At 38.5% G+C, this 26,082-nt stretch overlaps 1 protein-coding gene across 1 annotated transcript in view; it reads right to left on the bottom strand.

The window, feature by feature from the left end:
• ESR1 (estrogen receptor 1) overlaps positions 1-26,082 on the bottom strand; it is a 115,848-nt gene that overhangs the window by 81,211 nt on the left and 8,555 nt on the right. Inside the window, exon 2 of the mRNA XM_010581893.1 lies at positions 3,016-3,206. Coding sequence (XP_010580195.1) covers positions 3,016-3,206 — 191 coding nt within the window. The remainder of the gene's footprint in view (positions 1-3,015; positions 3,207-26,082) is intronic.

The following is a 26,082-nucleotide window of genomic DNA, read 5'->3' on the forward strand; positions in this document are numbered from 1 at the left end:
TACTAATTTAGGTTGCCTTTTAAGTTTTAACTGTTTGACAGCAAAGAAAAGGAACTTAGCATTTAAAATTTACAAAATATTTCCAGAACCATTCCAGCTCCCCTGGGAAAAAATAAAGCTATCCATCTCCACCTCGGGTAAGGTCCAATGCAGATGTGAGTTTTCACAAAATTTAAATATATACTTATGCAAGTAAGCATAGATATCTCAGATATCACTGAGGATAACAGATACACAGGGAGGAAATGGATTACCCCATACAGATCATTCATTGGTCATGTCTGTGCTCACTTTTTCCTGTGGTTCTATTAAGAACCATATAGAATGTTTGACTACAGTCCATTAAGAACATCAAACTTCACTATAGCAATTCTGCTATGAAATCTCTGGTGAGAAGTCTAAAAACGACCAATCATCTCTGCATCTATGTACATACTGAGAAATACAGAACAGCAAAACATTTAAAGACACACTATAAGCAGCAACAAAAATCTTTGCTGAAAGCATTCTGTGTTACTTTGTTAATACAGGCAAGTCCTGTGTACCTCAACACAGTTTAACTACATGATTCCCAGGAAATTTTTGTCCATTTTTTAGGAATGCATATCATATATACAATACAGATATAATAATATTTAGTCCACATATTCTTCTACACATACACCTACACATTAGTAGTATTCATTCCTAGATATCTGATCACAACCTATTTAAAATTATTACCATCTGCAATGTAAATGGCATGTTTTCTCATGTATTCTCAATCTAAAATTTACTGTCATTTTCGTAAATTGGATACATGTCTAACGAGAACATGTAAATGCTGAGGTAAAGATCTTTTCCAGATCCAGTAGGAAATTTAAAAAATCCTTTAGTTCATCAAGAGTGGGTACCTATGACTTTAAAAGTTCTTTAGAGGACTTTTCATACCATCTGTGATAAAGTGATCACAATTGTCTCAAAAGTACTCATATTCTTGAATTACTTTCTTGATATTAGTGGATGTCATCTTTTATGATAGCTGTTAACCACAGCTGAAGAAAGTACAGACGAGTTTAACAAACAGGATCAGAAGTCTAGAAAACATGTTCTACTGAAAGAAGTGGGTTTGTTTAGTCTAAAAAAGAAAAGACTGAGGAAAGATATGATAACAGTCTTCAACTGTGTAAAAGGTTGTTGTAACAAGCCTTCTTCATGCCCACAAGGGATAGGGCAAGAAGCAATTGGCTTAAATTAGAGCAAACATGACTTAAAGAAAGGCATTTTACAGGACACTGGAAACTTAAGCTTTTTAATTTTTAAGGCTTACTTACTTAAAAATTATGTTAAGTATATAAATGTAGTAAGAACTAAATTTAATAATTAGCATGTACTGTAGCACAAATGGATAACAGATACATTGTGGAGGACCACAACATTTGTCTGCATGGAGACGAGGGCAAAACCACCCAATCGCTGACATAGAACCATGGAACTCAATGAAACAGTCAGATTCATTTCTTTCTCCATAATGGTCAAAAGCTGAAGATCTGTGCTGTACAACTAGTTGATAACTAACTCTTACTTTTGCTTAAGAATATTTCAGTTTTCACTTTGTTGCTGACTTAGTTCAGTATGAGTACAAGGACAGAATTTCAAAATTTTAAGAATAATTCTGATTTGGTCAGGGGAACTCAAAACAAAAAATAACGAAAAACGCTCAGTAAGGGAGCTTTTCTCCCTACATCACAAGTTTAAGTAAATCATTCTGATGTTAAAAGAAAAGCATTTCACTCTTTCTCCCTCCAGTGTTGCTTATTGTTGACCTCTGGCTGTAACCTTTTCTAAAAATCATTTTGATGAGTCTGGAAAAGCAGAAATACAAGTAACTATTAACTAATCACTGATATTCAAATAATTTCATCAATGTCTACCCCACAGCCAATCTTTCACTTTTTTCTTTAAGGCAGGGAAAATTCTGAGCTGAATGCTGGAAGTCTTTCTTATTTAACTCACCTCAGTGGTAGTCATGCAACAAAACAGGCAATAATCACACCGTGTGATAGGAGGTGAAAACTGTTCCTCACTGTGTTTGCTTCAAAAAAGGAGCGACAGGAATTTTTGTGCCTATATATCACATGGTGATTTAAAAAACTAAAGCGTAGTACTTTACTAGTTTTCTGTTTGGAAAGGAAGAAATCTGTTTTATTTTCTCCTCCAAAATAAGACTTAGATACTGAACAGTGCCCATATTTTCAGTAGAGTCATACTTGCTTCTTACTCAGTTTAGGAGATGTTGAACAACACAAAAAAGTTTCCATTCCACTGACTGACAGGCATTTAAATCAAGAATTATCTCAGTCACAGTAATTAACATTGTTTCTGTTAGGTGCCCTTTACTCCACTGGACACCTTGCGCAGTATAGTTGTAGCCATGACAAGACTGAGAACTAAACAATTCTGAGTATAGTTCAAAGCCCTGCTTTGCTGACAGATACAAATGCTACTTCATCAAGGAGACCTTCCTTTTCAACACTGCTTCTCAAAAGACATCTCACATCTTCAAGGAGCTGAGATTTGGATTGAATCATTTTGCTAATGGAACACTATATTAAGAATAATAAATCAATCGACATGAATTAATCTTCATCTGACAGGGAATTATCAAAAAAAAATGGTTTTGATAAGAACTAATCTTAAAAAGAGATATACATAGTCTGAAAGAGTGGTCATCTTGATCCAATATGGATTTTTAAATTAGATTTCTCACTGCCTCCATGGTCAGACATACCTAAACCAAAGAGAGCATACAGAAGCTTTTCTTTCCCTCATTAATCTTGGACTGAATAACAGCATATTATATACCTGCTAGAAGCATTCACCAAACACAGAGCTAAAAATATATAAGAGAGCACAGCAGCTGCTAATGAAAACCCAATATATGTCATTGTCCTGAGCTCAGGCTGCAATCTGAAGTAGCTTCGCAGTTTCCTCAAGAGTAAAGAGTAAAAGTGATTCACTTGAACAGTTTATTACCTTGAATACTCCTTTTGAAAAAAGCTTTGCAGCCCTCACAAGACCAGACCCCATAATGGTAGCCTGAAGCGTAGTCGTTGCAGACAGCACAGTACCGGGTCTCCTTGGTGGACTCCATGGACAGGCTCCCTTTATCGTTGGTACTGGACATCCTCTCCCGGATGCTGTGGCGCCTGTTATCAGAGCTTGGCCTGTTCATAGCAAAAAACAAGCATAATTCTTTCAGCGAGGTTAAGTCTCATCCACTCCTGCAGATTGTAAGAAAGAAGAGCAAATCTAGTTTTGAAATGACAGGTGGACAAAAAACAATCTTTCATCGCCCCCTGCCCTGTTCTAGTTGGAAAGGTATAGAACCAGTAAGATAGAGAATAATTTCTCAGAAATCAACCTGATATTGTTAGGCATTTTACCTCGAAACATTAAAAAGCTATTTGATAAATTAATCCATTTTTCTCGAGACATCACAAAGGAATAAAAAAAAAAAAAAAAAAAAATCAGCATTTTTTTTTGTGTACCTGCTCCTGTCCGAAGGGTTCAGCATGACTGCAGTATCAGAAGGCAGTTTCTGAATCTGAGGCAAAAATCACTTAATGTTTGTATCTGAATTTGCAAGTCACTTGAATTATTAACCAGGCTATTTTCAAGTATTATTGCCCAATTAGAGATGCAAACTTTCCTTACATTGTCAAAGATATAATACTGCATAAACCAGTCTCTCTTCTCATTACAATACCACTTTCATAAAAATTAAGAAGTGGTTTTAGCACAAGAAAAGGCAGAAAGTATTAAGAATTGTTGACAAACAATTTTTGTTCTAGTAATGTACGTTAGTAGACATGTACTAGACGTACTCAGCATACACCTGACCCACATGTGCAGTATGCTGCTGAATGAAAACCAAACAAATCTATAGTGTAAATGGCAATGAATTCACATCTAGTGAATCTGGTAAGAGGTTACTATGGGTAGCTGCTGCAGGCATGGTAAACAATATTCAAGAAGATGAGAGGATGTGAAATTACCAAGGGAACTAGCAATGAACTCTGGGATTGCTCCTGGAAGGCAAACAGCTCTTGCAAAACAAGTTTTCCAGTAACAGTCTGCACTACAAATTGTCCAGCAGACAAGTGCAATTGGATGTGACAGCATCACACAAGCTAAAGCATGAAGAATCCTACTGTTTACAGTAATTAACCACTTACCATGCATGTTTTAATTGCTGGTTAGTAAATGAGTGGCTCTTATCTCCCCAGAGTCCCAACATTTTCTCAAACAAACATATCCTGGGTTTGAGCCTAGGAGACTGGGGGCTCTCTCTTTCAGATTTTTTCCTACATACCTAATTTTACCTTATTCCCTTCTTCAGGGCAGCAAAACTTCCTTTGTTTTGATGAACCAAGGCATCTGGCACCAACAGCACCTGCCTACTCCAAACCAATACTCCCCAGCAGCTTTCTGATTACTCTACGTATGTTCAACTACCATCTAGCCAAATTTCCCTGATATCATCTGCCACAGTCCATCTCAATGCCCAAAAGCTTTCTGCCAGCCAAAGCCACCTGGACGCTCTCACACGTGCTGCCAGCCATCCCCTTGAGACTTTTTATATATAATTTCTGTCCCTGAATATGATACATTTTCATTGAACAGCTTTGAATGAGTATCAGTTACTAGAGAAACATGAGGATTTGCCATGTTAGGTGGCAGAAACTGCTACTGGCATAATTCAGGAAAACTGCATTTTTTAAACCCAAAGTTCTTTACCAAGCCTTATATACCAGCTAATTTTGAACAATTATTTAAATAACTTTTGTTTCCTTGAGACTTGTGCAAGACAGAAGAAACTGCAAATGATGAAGTGCTGACATGGCACAACTCTGGCTTTTTAGTGAGATGGGGAAACTGGAGAATGTCACAATTCTGACATGAGTTTAACAAACTAGGCAGGGAAAAAAAAATTCCTTGCATATTTTAGATGTTAAAAGGTGAAAACAATATCATTAATAAATTGTTATGGATAAAACACATACATTGTTCATGTAACTACCTTTTCCAGCCCACCAAACCTAGATAGTTTTTTTTACTCTTCTCCAGGTTCTGAAACTTCCTTTGAATTTGCTTTACCCCAGTGTCTTATTTAATTGACTTCTTTATTTTCTACTGATCACTGATCAAAGCTGTAGTTTCTTGTCTTCTCCATCCCATTCTCCCCTGCCTGCAGCTAGATCACCTAATCCATCCTCAGTATAACTTTAAATTAACTGACAATAGGGCTTTTTTAAAAAATAGACTTTTAGGTGTATATAACTACAAGAATGTTTTAAATATTTGAAGTAAAACAGGAAGAAATCAAATAACTGTCAATATAATTTTAACAGTGATAAACTAGTCTGTTAGGTATACATGACCACCTGACAGATATTAATAATTTTTATCTTATTTTTTTCAAAACTGTTACAATTGTGCATGTTATACAAGATAAGGTTCCCAAAATTATTTTCATATTAATAAGAAGTACAAATAAATTACAATTTTATAAAGTCTAGTTTTTAAGTTATCTTTTAGAAAAAGCACTTTAAAAAACAGTCAAATGAACCAAATTTCAAGTTCCAAAACAACCTCATATTTTTGCAGGTGTGTAGTAATTTTCCAACACCACGCACACACACACACGCTTACTAAAGCAATCCTAGTTTCCTAGTCGGATACAAAGGAAAACACTTCAACTAATAGATAAAACCAAAACAGAGTAAAGAAATACCAAAAAGTATCAGTCATCACTCAGCCCAGATAATTTAAGTTTTCATCTTTTCAGAATATTTATCCTTACTCAGATCAAGACTAGGTTCACAAATATATTTATATAAAAATTATATTTAAGAATAATAAAAATGACTGAAAAATATCAGGGGGGGAAGCTTTTTTTTTTCCCCCTATCTAGAACAGATAAGAAATCTCATTAAAAATGTATACTCCAAAGAAAATAAGATGCATAAACACTATCAAGGAAGATGCAGTAAAGACAGACATATTTTGCCATGCTGCTTGCGGGGAGTCTGTCCCACAGGTTCTGTCCATCCTCAGTCACGCAACGAGACCACTTTTTCAGAGGGAGGCTGCAGGCAGAAGCAATGAGACAACGTCCTGCTCCCTGTAAGCACACACAGAATCCGAGACAGAAGGGATCACAGACAGACGGGAGCAATGCCACTGCTCACGCCTGCCCATAATGCCCAGGCATTTCATATTTGACTTAATCCTCCATTGCCTTCGTGCACACGGACATGTTACATTGAAAAAGCACTGTAAATCTGTTAACGCAGACCTTCGCAAAGCAAAATGAATCTAAAGATGGCCTTGCTGGCTTCCCACCCCCAAAATCAGTGCCACTCGGATACCACTTGAGCAAGGTTTTGCAAACTGGCCTTGTAGAGTCATCACATTCAGGCTCTTGTGAACCACAGTGGGATGCACACTAAAATACTCCTAGCCCCATCTTCCCCAGAAATAACAACCTGCCACCCCTTTCCATTTATACAATGGAAGTGAAAGCTGGTAATAATTAAACTCTAGTACCTCACCTCTAGGAGGTGAGGAAGAAATCTTTTGGGGAAAAGAGTATCCCGACAACACAGAGCTTGCTAAATCAAAATAACATCTCAAATTTCATCCTGAAATCAACTGCTAGTTAGTGCACATCACAGACCACTGATGCTGTGCCTTGACAAAAAATAAGTCCGCTCTTCATCCAGTTTTCAGTTAGGTTTCAAGGGTTAGCCTTCTGGAGAACATAGTGCAACAACCTAACCCTACTTTAATAACTTTGGCAAGATCATCACTCTCAAAATACAAGAGCAGAACCTTTTCAACACTTTCCTTTGTAATCTATGCAAACAATAACACAAAAAAGAGACCAAAAGTTCTTGTCAGCTATGTTTATCAAAGAGAAACACAAATCAAAAAGAAAGAAAACCCCAGATAAAGCCCTCCCTCCAAGGCCCCCGCCAAAACAGAACAGATTAGAATGCAAAAATACTCAGAATTTACTGCTCAATTCCAAATGTAATAACATAGCAGACATAAAATGGAAAGCGTTTTGGAACCTATAGAGCAGGACAAACTTGTCTTCCACACTCACATTCATGTTTTGCCACCTATGTCGTGCTGAGTCCACTCTTCAATAAATGTGTTAGCAAACAAGACTCCTCTTTTAAACATTCACTCGTCACCTGCAACTCTGAATCAACCAAGAGATCATTAACCCCATATTGACTGTAAGGTAAAAAGAATGTGTACATGAGGGGATTACAGTTTTGTAATGTAAACTCAGTTTTTTACATCATGGTAATCTGACTGGCAGGCAGGATGAGTTTAGGATAACCCACAGTACACAATCCACCCAACAGCGACATAAGGACTAATTTATTCATAACCCCAGCTTTATCTGAAATAAAGAGATTTCATAGGTAGGAGGGCTTAAGGGAAAAGTTATTTAAACAGTTAAAGGAGACACCTTAAGAAATTCTAGTTTTCTGAATTTAATTTCATACAAGAAACTTTCATCTGCAGCTGCTAAATCTTTCTTACCAGAATGGACGGAATTTCCTAGTGTAAAAAGCCTCAAAACCAACGGCCATTTCAAATGCAGTCAAGGTCTAGCATGAATGCCTTTCCACACATTGGACTTACTTATTATAACACCATTCTGCTATTCAATATAAAATTAATTAACTTGCTGTTACAATGCGAAATTCCATATGGGGCAAAAAATTTATGAAGGATTATTTGAACAGAATTAAGTGCTTGAAAATACTTAAAAGACATCAAGGAGAAGTACTGTGATAGGAATGACTAAGTATACAAATAAACAGAAAATTGCTAAGTACAGTAAGTCCCTCAAAACCGTACTCTCAGAAAGTAGCTCCAATGAATCTGAAAAAAAAAAAAAAAAATCATATGCCATCCAAATGAGAATGTTGGCTTAAAATAAATATCCCAAAATGCCTAGGGTTGTAATTAAGCTAAATACAACTTGAGGGTGGAGAGAGAAAATCTTGCATGGAGTTGTATATCAAACAAACAGAATCACAGGGTATTTTAGGCTACATGGGACCTCGAAAGGTGGCCCCATACTGAGCCAGTGTTGGCACAAGATGGGCTACAGCAGTGAGGGTAGGTTCCAGCAACGGGACTGGAAGCTGGCATCGCTCCTTGGCTGACCCTCCACTGACGATGAAGATCAGCGGGGGCTCACCCTGGGGCCTGATTGCAAGTGATTCCCAATTCCTGGCTCTGAGCACGTTTCACTCACACAGCGAACGTCTCTTCCTCCCCGAAACAGGATGGTTTTGTCTATGCTACCAAGGGAGAAGGACCCTTGCATAGCTCCTGCCTGATCCATGCCCCGGGAGGGATTACTCAGCCAGGCCAAACCATGCCTGGGAGTGTGAAGCTATCGAGCCATGAGAGCCATTGTGCTGATGTTTGCACCCAGGCCCTGGCCTTGTTTAGGTAACTAATATATATGCAGGCCTTTCTTGCTTCACTATCCTCAGTTTATTCCCTGATCATCAGCAAGTTAATGTTTCTGGCTGCAGCATCAAAAATGAGAGTAATAAGCATTTCCCTTAGACAATGACGATGTCGCTTCCAGCTTAGTGCCTACCTCACTAAACATGACATTTAAGTTCATCCACAATTTCTATATGGGATAAACATAGCTGTGAAAGTTTGACGCTCCTGGGTGAAAATAAACTGTAGGATGAGAAGGAGCTGCCTGGGATTCAGACCTCTATATTGACTGCATGGCCAGCCCCTTCTCTTCCCTCTCCCACAGCATTGCACTGCTCCCTGTGCCTTCACGAGTCTTTCCCCCAAGGGAAATACAGAGTGCAACCAAGGCGGCCACCAGAGCAGAGCCGCAGAGCAGCTCCCTTGCCACCTGTGACAACAACACAGGAGGAGACCTTCACGCTGGAGAAATGCTCCTCTGGTCACTTCAGCTCATTCATTTCATGGATTTGGCTCATATCTCCTCTTCTTCTTCAGGGTGAGTGCAGGGACACCTAACAGGACTACCTGTGTAGAAGATCCTAAGCTAGTGTAGTGAATGGACAAGATGAAGAAACAATCGACATAAGGGAACGAGGAGAGACAATATGAAGAACTACTTTAAAAACAGCAGGATATATATGTGAAGGCCAACTAAGAAAAAAAATGGCAAGGAAACCAGCTGAAAACAGGACAGGCCTCAGTGCAGGAAAAAGAAAAAAAGATAACTATGGGAGAGAAATTTAAGAAAAAACTGAAAATAAATGAAGTTATATGAAAGTTGAACAACAAAATAATCTTAAAATATTGACAGTATTTCACAACATATCAGAAAATGTATTTTATAGTCAGAAGACTGGAATGTTTTCTTTAGAACTAGAATAAAATACAATTTCATTTGGTAACTAGAGTAAAATAACTTAGGAAAAATAGCTCAATATTGACGAAGAAATGGTAGTGTTGAGGACAGGCTCTGTCAACATGAAAACAAAAGCATGTCTTCTTAGGTCACCAAAACTTTTTATTCAACATGAAATAAAACATTTCCTTTGACATTAGTTTTATCATCTTCCTTCATCCTTAAGTCTGATTAATTTTAAAATGAGTGATTGAAATACTACTTTCGTATGTGCCAAAATTAAACCATGCCATGTGGGAAGAAAAATCTTCTCTAAAGCTATTTACTAAAGTCATATAAATTTGCACATCTCAGTCCCTTAAAATTTCATTTTTTTACAACTTTAATTTTTTTCTCAGATCTGTCACTAATATTTGCAGCCTGGATTAAAGTCTAGCTAGAGAGGTGTGTCTATGCACAGTCACTGTGTGGTCCATGGAATCTCCAGCCATATTTCCTGGGGGTTCTATTGACAGGAGGGGAAGGGAGCCCAGGCTTCTCTTCCATTCACGTGCTTAGTACCTGAATTTGGAAGTTTTCAATATTTCCCTCTCTGTGCTTCCACTCCTGGGATCAGTTTTCTATGGTTTATAAATGTGAGCTAATAATTTTGCAGCTGATCCCCTTGACAACATAGAAGTTTGCCCAACATTCTGAAAAATGTGGAAGATTTTTTGGGGGATGGCAGGGAGTAGGGGGTGGGTTCAAAAGAGGAAAGTGCTCAATCTATTTGTCAGTTCAGCAGGTCTGAAATTTAAACTCATACCAAAAAAAACTTTGGAATAAATACTTAGAAATTAGTTCCATTTCATTCTATTTCTTAGTGCTGTTGGAATCTAAACTACAACTCACTTACAGGGTCTTTTCTATCAGTCTTAAGTGAAGAGTGGTGGTGTAGATGTACCTCATGGTGTAGCCAAGAATTCAAACAGTTTTCAAGCAATGGCAATTTTCTGGGGTTTTTTTCTTATGCACAGAAAGTTAATAATTCCTTCCTGTATATAAGGTGAATGCAGAAACACCTACATGCATGCTTTATATGAATATACATTAAAAGAAGATTAAGATTTTAAATATAGCACATGGCTGAACTGCACCTTACAAATGCAACTGAAACCTTCATTTATCCCTAGTGTGCATGTGTGTGTTATCTTTAATTATACAACCACACTTTTCACAGGGCAACAGCTCATCAGTGCATAGAATAAAAAGAATTTATTAGATGAGTAGCTATTCTGTCTTTGGGGGGTTCTTTCCTGACTGTTCAGTGTCTGATGCCTTACTGTCAGCACACTATCCAAATTCAGCTATAGCATCAGAATCAATTTCTTTGCAGTATTTCCATGCCACTATAGCATTTTAGTAGTTGACAGGTGCTAATGAATGTATTCTTCCAATTCTTTTGTGAGTGGCAAGTAAAAAAAATAAGGCTGAGAGAGATTAAGGTTAAAAGTATATACTGAATTATGTGCAATCTGAGTTTTTTAAGTACCCACCATTAAATTGAATGTTCAGAGTGCTACTTCCCTTGTCTGCAATTGCAAGGGTGAATGTTAAACACTTACATAAATCAGACTGTAGGGATTTCCATTCAGCACAAAGAAAATTACAATACAACACAAGACTACTTGTGAGGAGTTTGATTTAAATTATTTCTGAACTTCATGGAAACATTTGTGGCAGAATTAGACAGAGAATTTAGGTCTTCAGGCCAGAAATCAGCTGCCTTCACATAATACTTCTTGAAATTTTTGCCTCATCCCTTTTTTAGATACAAGTCTTTGTGAGAAATGAGTAGAGAATTTACAACAGACATTTCATTGTATGAGCATGACACGTTCCAGAGTTGATCCTTTTCATATATTGAAACAGCAATCCACTTATGATTACCTTATAATTATGAAAATAATTATAATAATAATAATCACAGAGAAACAAAGGGACCAAATAAGCTTTGCACAGGTCACCTTAATTTGGGCTTATTAAAAATGCAATTTTACAAATAACATTTTTTCTGCATGTAGCTTCTCATGTTCTAAAAAAAGACATCCAGAAAAACAAAAATATTATCCTTGTGCCTCATATTTATAGTCACAGACAGCAGGGCTGGGACAAGTTGATGCACTTATCACTTGCCTTAACACAGCAGGCGATGGCAGATCTCTCGTTCCTGAGCAGCAGAGGAAGGATGCGAGTGCTACCTGCCATCAGCTGCAAATAGTGACACCACAAGTCCTTTATTCTACTCTAGTTTAGGAGAAGAAGTAAAAACTGGTAAATACAGAGAAGCTGCTGCCACTGCTGTCAGTGGGAATGTCTGCTCCGTCCTTCCACCGCTGTTCTTTGTCAAGCGCTCTCACTTGACCCACCCAGCTCCTCTTGTTCCATTCTTACACTTACCTCCACCTTTGGGCTTTTCCCTCCAGTCTCAGTCTCCCTGTCCAGAAAGGACCAAGTCATCTCCTCCAGTGCCTGGCTTCACTCTGCCTGGCTACTTCTCCCAGACTCCCCACAGGCACCTCATCCAAAGCTCTCCTTCTCCCTCCATCACTACTTATTTTCATTGTGTCCTGGGCAGGAAGGTTCCATTCTTCTGCCTCTCTCTGTACCTTTGTAACCCAGTCTGCCATGATTACTTAGCTCCTGTTAATATATAGTCCTACTTTCCTTTGACCTGCCCCACCAGCTCCACAAGCACATTCTGAGATTTGTAACTAAAGAAGGATTGAGGGACCTTAGTATTGCCATTTATTGACCACATGTAACTCTTTAATCATAAAAGGACAAAATTCTATATTTTTTACCAAGGCTGAACTTAAAATTTCTGAAATTCTGTAGTGCTCATTATAAGTGCTATGGACTGTCAACAAGAAAAACTATGATGTTTCAAGTCAGCCCAAACAGAATTAAAAAAATTTAAAGTCTAAAAAAAAAAAACCACAAACAAAAAACCCCCACCACCACAAATATTTTTTAATAATACCTTCAAAGTTTTGAAATTTCATTTGTGTATAGGGTCTTGCCTTATATGATTTGTTCTTCCGTCTTTTCTCCTCTGAACTGGGACTGTACCTCTTATAAGGCAAGCCTTCATCACAGTAACCATTCCCATTGGAGCCCTGAGGTTCTGTATGCCAGGATGCTTTGCCCATGGGATAAAATGGGGGCCAGAAACACATCTTTGAAGAACCAATTGAGAGATGCCATGCAAGCCATAATATGGGATAAATGCTGTAATATTTCTTGCCAGAATTTCACTTCTGAAATAAGAAAAAACACTGTCCTCTTATTAATATTTTGAAGGCGATTGAAATCAGCATAGAAATCTAGATTCTGAAAATAAAAATTCCTCTTTTTTAATTTTCAAGGAAAAAATATTTTCTGTGGTATTTTCATTTTGCAGAAATCCTGATTTTAAAAAGTTTTGAAAGAAAGATATTCAAACACCAAAATATTTCTTTTCCTGCAATGCACATTTACAAAGAAATAAATATGTATGTAATAAAAAGAATCTACAGACACATCCACAGGTACAGTTCTGCAGTGTTAAGCAGAAGCTGAAGTTGCTGCTAACTACCAGTAGTCAAACTGCCCTGCAGTCTCAATGTGAAAGTGCCATAAACAGACCTACAGAAATTACATACTCTGCAATCACTATATATTAGCATTCAGTAAAGCAAGGACAGAGTATCACCTAGGAGACTATATACCAAGACCCGCCACATGAGAACTTGTTTTAACTTGCCCTTACATTTCCAATAATTAAGCCTCTCTCTGTGGTCTGTTTGCTGCTTCACTACCTAACGTCCAGCCTAAATCCTCTCTGCTGGAAAGTAAGCTCATTTGTTCTTAGCTATTTCCAGTTAGCCTGGAGAACAATCCAGCTCTTGCCCTCTTAGTATATATTTTCCTTTGTAAGGGTCCTGCTATGCCACCTCTCAGCCTCTAGCCTTCCTTCCAGTCTCCTCTCTCATCCTCCCATCCTCTTGCTGTTCTCATGAGGACTTTGCTTGCCCCTTAGTGGGCATAAAACTCTGAAAGAGACCTTGCCAGTCTCTCCTAAAACAGCATGTTGATCTGTTAATCTCTTTTTCTGTTCACAGAATAAAATTTGCCTTTTCTGCAAAAGATACTCTGTTGACTTATACTTAGCTTATGAGTTTCTCTACCCCTTAGATTATTTTTTATTCTGCAGCCCTTTTCCCTACTTAGTAATTCCCTAGTTATTGTGCTTGTGCATTAGATTTCTCTTTCCCAAAGGCTGGGCACTGCACTGACCCTTAGTGAATTTGAGAAATATTTAATGTTTCAGATTCTGTTGTGGTAAGCAGCACTAGAACAACATTCTCTTACATACTTACATTTCAAGTGGCCCATTTACAGATCTCTGCTGCTTTTAACAACTGGCAGATACCATTTGCTTATTTAAAAATTAATGGTACTATTTTATCTTTGGAGTAAAATCTCTGCAAATTATTGTTTTGATGTATCTTTGCAATCCCTGATCACCCAATGATCCTCTCACTCTTTAAGGAACAACATCAAGTGAAATAAATATTTTGATCCAATTCCCCAGGATCCAAAATAATGACCAATCAACTTGCTCGGGGTTTCTTTGCCCATTTCAGCCTCCTGCCACGCACATTTTTGCCTGGGCACAATCTGCCTCTGACACCAGCTCTCGCATTCAGTTAGGCAATCCCACAGACTCTGGTGTATGAAGAGTCATCTCACCTGAGGAAAAAACCTTAATCCACTGTCTAAAAGTGTGCCAAATTTGATGAAAAATCTCCTGATAGACAAAGTGCTTCCAGGCACCACATAGATATGATTTTCTGGCAGCAATACCAAGTTGGTGTGTGGCCATGTGGCTCTGGGGACAGAAGCAACAGGGGCCTGAGTGTGGCAATCAGCTGTGCCCACAAGTGTGTCAAAGTGGAGGGCCTGGCAGGCAAACACTGGAAGCTTGGACACAGGGCATCTCACTTTAGTGTAAACAATCTGAAGAATAAAAAATGTTTGAAAAGCTGGAAGCATGAAAAAAAAACAAAAGGCCAGCTTCAGCTGACAGTCTCTGGTATATATCCTCTACAGTTTTCACACATTTAGAAATATCTAGTCACCCTCGTCTCCATTAAAGTTATGCTAAGCCTCAAAGACTAAGCTGAAAAGTTGTACCACTGCATTTCTTACATGAGTCTTAGAATTAAAATATGGCTTTTGTGAAAAAGCTGAAGTTCAGCCTTTCATATAAGAATATAACATATCCAGAAGTCTTTTCTCCAGGTTTCACTGTTCCTAAGCAAACTTTCTTCAGAATTACTCAGTCATTAGGTTATTTATTTTTTTTCTTTTCTAACATTCAGATAAACAAGCACAATCCTACTATCTGAAAAGAAAAGGTTAAATGCACTTAATAGTTTAGAAAAAGATGTTTCAGGAAGTACTGTCAGATCCTTAAACTTACCTCCAGACTATTTCAAAGGTAAATGCCAGCAAAAATACAGGAAACAGTCATAAATCTTCCTTTAGCATGCCTTTATAGGACTTTTATGGGTTCGTGTATTTCTTTTCTTCTTGGGCAATCCCTCTTTCCAAATATTTCAGATGCACACATTAAGACTGCAGTTTAACCAATTACCCAAAGCTTCATTAAATTCCTTGGAAAATCTTTCAATGACCAACAATAAACAAGACATTTTTAAAGAAAAATACTTGAAAGACATAAATGTTCTCTTTTACACCAACCTCAAAAAATATATTAAAAAGGAATGAAGATTGTATAACACAACATTACAATTTAGATAACGTTGTTTCCAAAATTCCAATCTAAACCAATCTATCATTTCAAATGGCTATTTTTCTTTAAAATGACATTTTAAACTGAAGATGTAACTTTAAGGGGTATGCTGCATTTGAAAGTGAACTTCTGAAGCAAAACACTGGTACAGCCACATATGGTCCCAACAAAGAAATCAGAGGGCTCTAGGCCACAGGAAAATAAACCCTGGTGAAATAAAAGACTACTTAAAGTAGTGCCTTTCAGTTCATCAAAGTGCATGCAGACCTCTTGAACCAACTGATATAAAGCAGAGAGAAGAGACAAAACCTTTTCCCAAAGAGTTTACCACCCAGGCCATCCACAAGCCACTCTATGCCAGCTGCTAGCAAGAATACAAGAAAAAGACTACGCAGAGGTGCCAAGCCCAAAGACAGGATATGGGCAGCAGGGAAGGAACTAGGCACTTGGGAAAATCTGACACCTGCATGTAAAAAAGCTTGTGGACTTGCCCCAGAAGATGTGGTTTATCCACAGCTCCTTGTTCTTGCCCCAAAACAGTAAACCCCAGGAAGAGAGCCTTTGCAGTCCTTGGAGTAACAGTGCACATTCTAGAGCCCGGTGAAAATAAAAAAGAGTTCCTAAACATAAGGACCCATTTGGGCTTAAATCAGTTTCATCAAACCAAACTACTAGTACATGGGATCCACACAATCCCAGTAACACAGGCAGATTAACTTCCTTGCAGGCCACGGCTACCCTGCAGTATCAGCAGCAGACAAAACCAGTCCAAGACTGGTACACCACATGTTGTGCTGCGACACGTGATTGACAGCTGAAAAGGCAAAGGCACCAGTCTTAGCTGATGCCCATGTACAAGGAATATGCATCCCAGAAATTCAAACATAACTTGAAAGTCATACTCTTGAAAGCATAACAAGTGCAGCACAGGTGCCAAAAGCACATGGCTGAGTGTTACCGACCAAAGGACAGGTGGCAAAAGCATGACAGAAGGCAAACAAATAGCTGGTCTGAAAACACATCATACCAACCAGTCACTGCATACAAGAAGGGCCACATTCCACCTGCAGAGTTGGGCTGCTAAAAGTGTTCACAGCACTCTAGTGCTGTCAGGACAACGGAATACCCACGCTTTGTAGCTTGTTGTATACTCTTCTTCCTCTGTTACAACAAATTATGTCAAGTTTCATTCTTGAGACGTCTGGACCCTAGCAGGGATGACACAAACCTCAAAGCAGCATGGTTTAGTTTGTCCTTTCAGTCAAAATAGAGGCAAGTCAGATATACACAGAAATATGATGCCTCACAAAATCTGGGTAGTTTGTGGGGAAACATTGCTCCAGCTGAGGTACTTGACTCACACTTGTCCTCTGGAAAGTGCTGAATTCAACTTTGCATGCCCATTCATTCTTTGAATATTAGTGTGATAGACACGTTAGAGTTTGAAACAGAGCAGTGAAGTCTGGCAATGCCAGGTAGCCTAGTTGTTCGGTGCGTGCCAGCTTTATAAGGCCACGCGCTGTTGACACACAGTGAAATAAAATATAAAATATCTATTACATTTGTCATAGAGGATCTCCAGAAACAGAAAATTACATATGCTAAAAATGTAGTTGAAAGTGTAAGAAAGAGCAAATAAAATTATTAAGAAATAGAACCTGAACTGATTGTTACATAGAGGATACAATTTGAGACACCCTTGCCAAACCGATTTTCAAACTGATTTTAAATTTTTTAGATCCTACAGCTCTCCTTCCCTTCAAGGAGAGTCACGGGTGTTCGGCACCTCTCTAAGTAACCCCTAGACATCACTTCTGAAAATTTACTGTTACAGGCTACAAAGGCTGTTATTTTTCTTTATGTCCAAGTAGTAACTGCAAACTGCTGCCAGACTGGGCGGTCTCACGCTTCCTTCATTTCTGGCGATAGACACTTAGGCCCAGAGTAGCAAATTAATGCCGTTCAACACACAGTCCACAAGAACTGAAGCAAGGGAGGAGGCCAGAAAATGCAGAGTGAAGAAGGAAGGATCCAGGCTGTGTAGTCACATTGGCTTACTAATGCAGCCACAGGAATCGTGACCAGAAATGTGGCAGGGGAAAAACTCTTGAAGTGGAAGCTTTCGGTTGATCAGACTAATGGTTAAATTACAACAGTATAAAGTATTAAAATAGCAGACTGAAAAACTGCACTGTTCTTTTCCTCATTCCTCTGTATCTTCTCTTTTCTGCTTGTAGACTGCAGATCTTTCTGTCTTCATGTGCAGGTGCCTCAATCATCAGTACTGATCAAACAGTAAATAGTAAGTTTTATATATCTACATTGTCTAAATTATCCCAAAGTGGCTAAATTATTCATTCAAATAATGTTCACAGATAAATTTGCATATGCTGACTAGGCAGTCAGTAGTAAGCATAGAGAACATGGCTCATGAAAGGTAGGAAATACATTCATGTAGCCAACTGCACATAATATGTGTTTGCAAAACTGCTTGTTGACATATTTTTGGGGTAACTTATGCAGCAAAGTGTAAGAAATTATGTCTGTGAGGAATCCATGCACTTGCCTTTTGTGTTGGTGGTAATTTTGTTTCAAGACATTAAGAAGTTGCATTTTGTTTTGGCAAGTCCATGTCATCTATTTGTGTCATTTCTTATTCCTCACAGCAACAGAAAATAAGCTCAAATGCTTCAGAGGAGCCATGTTATAGCACCTCATTAATCTTCTCACTTTTTATTATTGGTAGACAGTAATTACTCCCTGCCCTATAAATTACAAAGGAAGGAAAAAGTCTATCAGTTAGACAAATTCACGCAGAATTAAATGTACAGTATTATGGACACAGCAGCTGCACTTCTGTCATGACATTTAAAAACATATTATTACCTGTTCACATGGTACACACGTAATACCAGTGTACTAGACAAGGAACCCCTGCTGAATCTTACCTTTTTTTTCTTTTCCAGATATGCACGCTTCTCATAAATGAAAGTGGAAAAAAAACCACCCAGGTTTCAAGTTCCATTTGTTGCATAATATTCTTTAATGGCTACCTAAGGCAGAAAAACCATCTATTTACTCATTTCTAGCCAAAACATTCTCTGTTGCACACAGCTGAATGTTGGAAGTGGATGTTACACTAAGCTTGGCATGACAAACCTATTAATCCACCGTGGTCCAGCCCAAGCCTCGCCAGGGAAGCAGCAGTTCTGTGGGGCTGAGGCTGGCGGCTGACTGCAGCACATCCCTCCTCACCGCTGCTCTGGGAAGGCTGGCAGGATCCCCTCACAGCCACTCAGCCCCTCATGGCATTAGCCAGCAGCTACGACTCATCTTTCTTCAAAACAACCTAACAGATTTTGCATTTCCTCACACCAAAGTGGTCCCCAAAGTCGCCAACACTCTATATTTCAGACATTACTCTTCCAGAAAGTGATCTGAATGAGCAGCAGGTCAGGACACAACACCAGGTTGTTTGAGTTTCAAACAGCCCATGTATTCAAAAGTATATCAAAAGTATCCTGTAAGGCAAATAGGTCAATATTTGAATTATTGCCCAAAGGCCTCTATTCTTTGATTTACTTCTGTTTCGGTTTTAATTTTGTTCTAACCTTAATAAAAATATTTTGAAATGTCAATAACAGTTTTAAAATCATACTGTCTTTCTTCATATGGCTCCATCTAGCATCTCGGGTACTTATTTTTTAATTCAAGCATGTAGCATTAGTATCCAAGCTTGAAACCATAGTCACTTGATTTCACATACATATTTATATAGATTCACAGATCACCAAGCTAAATAATTCTAACCCATAACAGTCTGTTTCCAAATCCAGAATCCAAAACCAGTTTCAACCAGGTTATCTTGGAAAATATAATATGTAAAATGGAAAGATAAGAAAGCAAGTGCAGAGATTCTGACTGAAGATTTCTTAATTATGTCTTCATTCTCCAGCCTCAGCACTGCTCCACAAATCCCAGTGGGAACTGCCACGAGACATTTTCTTGATTCCTGTTTTCACTTGCTGATAAAATATGGAGAACCCTTTGCATTCCTACCCAAGAGCTCAGCTCCTCTCCAGCTCCACTCTCTGGAGCACACATCCCACAGGAACTGAACAACAGTGCAAGTGTACGCACAGCAGCAGGCTCTGAAAAGGTAAGTACACGTAACTCTGCATCATGGTGCATAAGAGAAGGCTTGCTGCTGCACATGGTAGTGAGTCAGGAGATGAGAAAAAGCCATAGGAAAAAAGAGACAAAGAGCATCCCACCCTTGATATGATGCAGCGCTGCAGACCCACAAATATCCACCAAATACAACAGGCATCAACTCTTTGTTGAACTTACAATGTATGAATAGGTACCTGCAGGTAGGTTTTGGTTTAGATTTGATTCATATTCAAAGCACCTTCTAACAAATGGTTTGGGTTCTCTTTTGTTTAGGGAGACAGGAGATATTTTTCTGAACTTGTCAGATGGAATTCAGCTAAACTCTTTGATATAAATGTGCAGATGTAAAAAGCAAAAGGGCATATTCTCAGACAAGAAATTGAGCTGACTCAAATTCTGTCCTAAGAGCTTAAGCAATTGCTACTACTATCCTGAAAAAAAAAAAAGGTTTAAAAATGGTAATTTCAAGTTTAGCAGCAAGATTCCTAATGCAATATTTTATTTCTGCTTTAAAAATCCATCAATTCCCCTCAAAAATATGCTGCAGTAACTACAAGGATGTAATAAGGTAGCATTGATAAATTAATGAATCATAATATTTCAATTTTTTTTATGGATGCAGTATGCTCTCATCATTACAGATTCATTTGGTCGGGAACTACGGTTGAAATGGGCTTATAGATCAGATCTATGCAAAATTATATTCAATAGGAATTACTCTTCTCTAATGGGGTGCTAATTCAGTTCAGTATTAGACTTCAGCTAACAATATGAGGATGAATATGTGATTTTCTGTGTATCTGAATCTGTGCTGAACTTCAGAGTTATCTCAGAACCTCTGACTGCAAGTATAAATTAATTTTTTTACTGCACCATCTTGTACAAGTCTCATTCCTTCTACAGAGCAGCTGCGCACGTGTCTAATGGTAGAAACATAGTACCTCACGTGCTCAGAACATCCAAGGATTAAACAGGCAAAAAAAATAGCTTGAGACTGCTGATTGTACCAAAATGGGAATCTAAGGAATAAAAGTAGCGTCAATTAATTGTTCCCCATGACAATTTTAGTGTAAAACCTAACACAGACAAAAAACCTGGACAGCACACTGTTCATTTCCCAGTTGCAGAAATACCTGTTCTAAACATTTCTGTAGTGATTCCCACATAATGATTTACAGTGTGCAGTAAATAAAACCTCCATTCCTTGACTATGCTGAGATGATTGACGTGTACAGTAAAGCTAGTGATTTCAGATTTATTAAGCACTGAAATACTTCCTTTCCATTAGATCCGTATTTCTTTTTTTTTATTTCTACTTGGCATATTTTTCCTGGACTAACTTATGTCTAGCATTACACTTTTTAAGGAGTCTCAGTTCTCACAAAAACAGTCTTGAATGTCTCTCACACTCAGATAGATTAAGTTGCAATGAAAACTCTGATTTTGAATCTGGGATTCAGAATTGGCCATAGGACACAAACCTTGTCCTTATTTTTTTAAAATCTGCCCCTTGATGTCATCAGAAAAGGACCAAGTTGTTGGCAGACACAGACCTGAGGAATTTCTCTGGGACAAGGAGACTTTCCCCAAGTAATCTGGTATCAAGTCTACCCTACAAAGACCACCTCCACACTCCGTTCATTTTAGGCTGCTACATGACTTAAACATGGTTCTCATCAGAAGTCATGAAATGGAGCTACTGGAGACCTGTTCTCGCTTATTTCTTGCCGAATCTCCCCTGTAATAAACAAGACAACTCATTTTGCTCTGCTCTCCTGGGTTTTATTTCTGGAACAACCTGGAGGGACAGTGCAGAAGCGGGGCCAGTCTCTTAGGCAATGAATCTTTCAGGTTGCTTGCCATTTTCAGACAGATCCACATTTGTTGACAATAAAGTGAATTAGAGAGAGAGGAAACAAGGCATGTCTGAGTCAGAAAATGGGTCATACATGAAAACAGCTTGAAGCTATTAATACCTAATGCTGCCATTTAATAAATAATAAAGAAGCTGGTGCTAGCCACACAGCGACATTTTAGATCTTCTTAAAAAGGCGATCTTGGCCTAGGTAATTTTCTTAAATGGTTTTGGAAAAAAAGTGGTACAGACAGCATTTAATAGTTGCTTTTGTACTGATTTTTGTACTGAAATGCACCTCTCCCTCTGAAGAGTAAGATCTTCAGTGCTTTGCTGAAATGAAACCAGCAGAATCCTTCATCTTAAGTACGGAATACAATGAACTGAGAGTCATGTCTCAGAGCTCATGTCAGAAGCAAATTAGAGTACATGAAAAACTGGTACATTAACTCCTTGATTCTGTGCAGTCATCCCTTACCTACCTATGAAATAAATAAATACAAGGTAGCTGAACACATATTCCATATAAGGACTGAAATGGAAATATATTTATGCTGTATTATTTCTGAGAAAAATGCTGGGTATGCGTGTTTAACAAGCCCGGAAATGATTTCTTTTCTATTTCAGATACTGTATTTAGTAATACCATTCTTGGTTTCCAAAATCATACTCACTGACTGAATACCTACTCAATACTTCAGATGTTTTAACCCTTGCTCACATGTAGCCTCGTGTCTTCTTTCTTATTCAAGCCTGCTCTGAAAACATTCTTGTCATTTTTCCACATGTGATTTTTCAATAGCACTCTTCATTATAACAGTTGGTCACTTCACACTCGCCAATGAATGTTTATTTATAGGGGTCCTGTGTGGAAAAGCAGTAGTATCTTCATTTCACGTTAGGACATGAGGCAGAGAAAGATATATGCACACAAATTTAGTTCTGGCGTGTTTCAGCTTTGGGAAGGCTGATGTTACAATCTTATTGACATAACTTTATACGCGTGAGAAATACTAAGGCTTTAAAGAAATTAAACAATCAACACCCAAAACAGGATCTCACTGAGTTCTTCTGAGTGGCAGCTGGTGTTTCAGGAGTGATGGAAGCTCATATCTGCCCCTTGGGCTACTGAATGAACCAACAGCCCAGCTAATCCATTACCTTCTGGGTAAATCAGTAATAGACAGGAATAAAATGCAAGAGTTGGACATACCTGTTGGGAGGAAGATAGCTCTACACAGGCCCAGTTTCATATTCCCTGTTTCTCCCTGTCAGCCTTTTTTATTTCCCCATGCTCTGCAACAAGCACTTGTTCTGTTTCAGTCCTGTTCATAGCCCCTGTCCCCAATCCTCATCTCAGTCCTTAAGTAGCTTTAAATTCTACTCGTTATCTCCAGCTCAGCCTTCTGGAGTTTCTCCTTCAACTCTACTTTTCTGGTCCACCCCAAACTCTTCCAGGTCCTTATACAATATCTACTTTCTCCTACTAGAGCACTCCCTCTTTTCTTCATCCATGTTGTCTGTCAGTTCACAACAGCCTGCCACAGCACCTCACCAGAGATTCAAAGTTTCTGTCTTATCAGATCCACCAGATTTCTTCACTGGCCCCATTGTGTTCTTTGACGAGACCACCTTTATTTACTCCTCATCCCATCTTCCCATCCTGCAAGCTTAGGTTTTTACTGCGTTTTGCTGTTGTGACTTTTGCCAAACTCTTTAGAACTAACACAGATGAAGCAGAAGGACAGTGAAAGCAGAAGAGAGACCATTTTTCTTATTCCCGATGTAGGGAGATATGGGCTGCACAGGTGAACTATAATGTAGGTGTAAAATGGCTGGACTGCTAGTCTCAGCAGATTTTTATCAGCAGTTCAAATTTGGCCAGGTACTAGTAGCACTCCTGTGCAATCAATACTGAGGTGAATATTTTATTAACAACAGGGATGAAGGGAGAAATTGCACCCCTAGCAATTTAATGACTGATACCAAACTGAAGGGGGAGGGGGGAAGCAGAGCTGTGGATATGCTGCAAAGCAAAACTGCCAATCAGAAGGACCTCAACACGCTGGAGAAATGGCCCAACAGGAATCTCATGAAGTTCAGCACTGGAAACTGCAGAGCCATGCACCTGGGATGGAATCATCCCCTGCATAAAATACAGAAGGGGCTGGAAAGCAGCTCTGCAGAGGATGACCTGTGGGTGCTGGTGGACAAGTTGAACAGGAGTCAGCAGTGTGCCCTGGCAGCAAGGAAAACCAAACACCTCCTGGGCTGTACTAATATAAACATAGACAAGAGACTGAGAGCAGAGCTTGTTCCCCTCTTCTTGGCACTTGCAAGACTGTTTCCAGTTCAGGGCTTCCAAGCTGAAGACGATCTTTGACAAACCTGAGCAAGTCCAGTGGACAGCCACCAAGATGAGGAGGGGGCTGGAACAAATGACATATGAGAAGATGCTGAGAGAACTGAATTTGGTTGGTCTTCTGAAGAGAAGGCTAAGGCAGGATTTTGCTGTCTTCAACTATATATTGGAAGACTTCAAAGGAGACAGAACCAGACTCTTCTTGGAGGCACACAGTGAAAGGACAAGAGACACCTGGCACAATGTTGGGCAAAGCATATTGTGATTGTACATTAAGAAAAAGTTTTTCACAGCGAGAGTGGTTCGGCACTGTAACGGATTGTCCTGTGTGGATGTGGAGTCTCAGTTCCCAGGTATCTACAAAACTCACCTGGATAAGGGCCTGAGCAACTTGATCTAACTTTGAAGTTAGCCCTGCTTTGAGCAGGGTGTTGACCAGATAATCTCCAGAGGCCCCTTCAAACTTACATTACTCTGTGATTCTCATCTCCCAGTAACTCATCTCAGCCCACAGTAATAATTGCAGAGAAAGTCCCGTTCACAAGCCGTGCAGCTGTGCAATGAAGTAACCTCACACATTTTGTCAGAGAAGGAGGCTTTTGCAATCAAGTCAATATATAATCACTGAGAGAGGATGGAGCATGCACGACACATGAAACTTCATATAATTTAGTTATCAAATGCAAAAAAAAATCCCACTGTGAATAGTGAGGTGCTTCAAGAGTTTGTAGTTTAAATTTGAGTAGGTTTTCTGGGGAAAAATCAAACAAAAATAACCCTGATTTGACAGCATCCCCACACTACCAAATATCAGAGCTATATCTATAATACAAAGGTGTCTAGGCTGTCCAATGAAAAAGGGAAAGGGGGGGGGTGCATGAGTATAGCAAAATTTTCTTTTCCCTTCATGATGCTTAGAAAGTTGAGCCCTTTTTGTCAAAATGTTAAAAAAAAAAAATTTACCCGAGACAACCATCTAACACTGAAAATATGAGCCAAAGCTGGACAACATAAGTAACCAAAAAAGAGAGGAAGCTAGGCAGACTTAATAATAAGCAGCGTTACTAAAACTGTGTAAATAAAGTGGAGTTTTGCTCCTGGGTGTTTAAAAATTTCTCTGCAGAATCAAATTTTTTTCCAATTTGGTTGGGTTTTTTTATTGCTTGGATCAAGAATAGTAACTTAATAGTAACTTAACTTATCAATGCACAGCCTGCTTTAGCAATGTTTGACTCCTTAAGCTGCAATATGCCTGGCAGATTCTTAATACATGCCTCTTACCATTGTACTGGTTCTGATACTGTTGCCATTAAAACTTTCAGCTATGTTTTTTTATATAGGTTTCTATCTCACTACCTTTCTCCATGAACCTAATTAGAATGCTCTCAGATATTTAATACTCAGCTGAACCACCATTTCCAGGATTTGCCTGCTTTATCTCTTATTGATACCCCTGTAGGTGAAAATTAGGATTACATTTCTCATAGCATGGCAAGACAAAGCTATAAATACTTTTCAACCCATACATTCTAAACAATCCAAAACTATCGCAAGGTAATGAATGTGCTACAGCAGCTCGTATATTGGCAACATACACCTTTTTCTTTGCTTGTGTTTATCAATTTGGCTGAGGGAGCAGTATCATTTTACTGCAGAATGGAAGCAAACAGACAAAGCTGTTCTTTGACATACTAGCTCCCCAAAGATACCTAGATTTGGTGCACACTCTCAGGCATAGTATTCTTTGCCACCACTATGGTTTCCTGGATACAAGGATTCTGTGATGTGTAATTTGAAACAGGGATCTTACTGTCAAGTTCAAGTTGTAACTAATAACCAAAGTAGGGAACACTTATTTGAATTAACTTTCTTTAGACACCAGCTGATACAAGTTACAGAATAATCACTAGATACTGTTTGATCAAGATGGCTTAGCAAAAAAAATATTTTAAGAATGCTTAGTAGCTTTATAAACTGAAAACACAGATGACAAGGTATTACGTGACATTTTAGTTTTGCCAAAGATCAGATTTTACAGTACTTGTTTTCAATAGTAAGATTAAATGACAATTTTTAGAGTTAGCACCTTCTAAGCTTCCATCTGTTTACAGATCAACTTGAAGAAGAAAAAAAAGTAAGTTTCTAAAGACTGGAATATTTTTCATGGATTTATGAATTAATAGATCTTGTCTCACAAACCTGAATTACATTTAAAGTGAAAAAACCCACCACAAAAACAAACAAACTAACAAAACCAACAACAACAACGCAACAAAAAAAAGGGAAATAGAAAGAAAGCAGTAGGCAGTATATATTCAATTTTTAACAGGACTTTATGTAAAAACTGCAGTGGAGGCTATCTGGAAAGCATATTATGAGTTTCCCCGTCCTGTGATTTAAGATTTGGGGTCTAAATTTTATGCTGTGTC

This window comes from Haliaeetus leucocephalus, unplaced genomic scaffold (genome assembly GCF_000737465.1).
Source record: "Haliaeetus leucocephalus isolate CR32 unplaced genomic scaffold, Haliaeetus_leucocephalus-4.0 Scaffold819, whole genome shotgun sequence".
NCBI lineage: Eukaryota > Metazoa > Chordata > Aves > Accipitriformes > Accipitridae > Haliaeetus > Haliaeetus leucocephalus.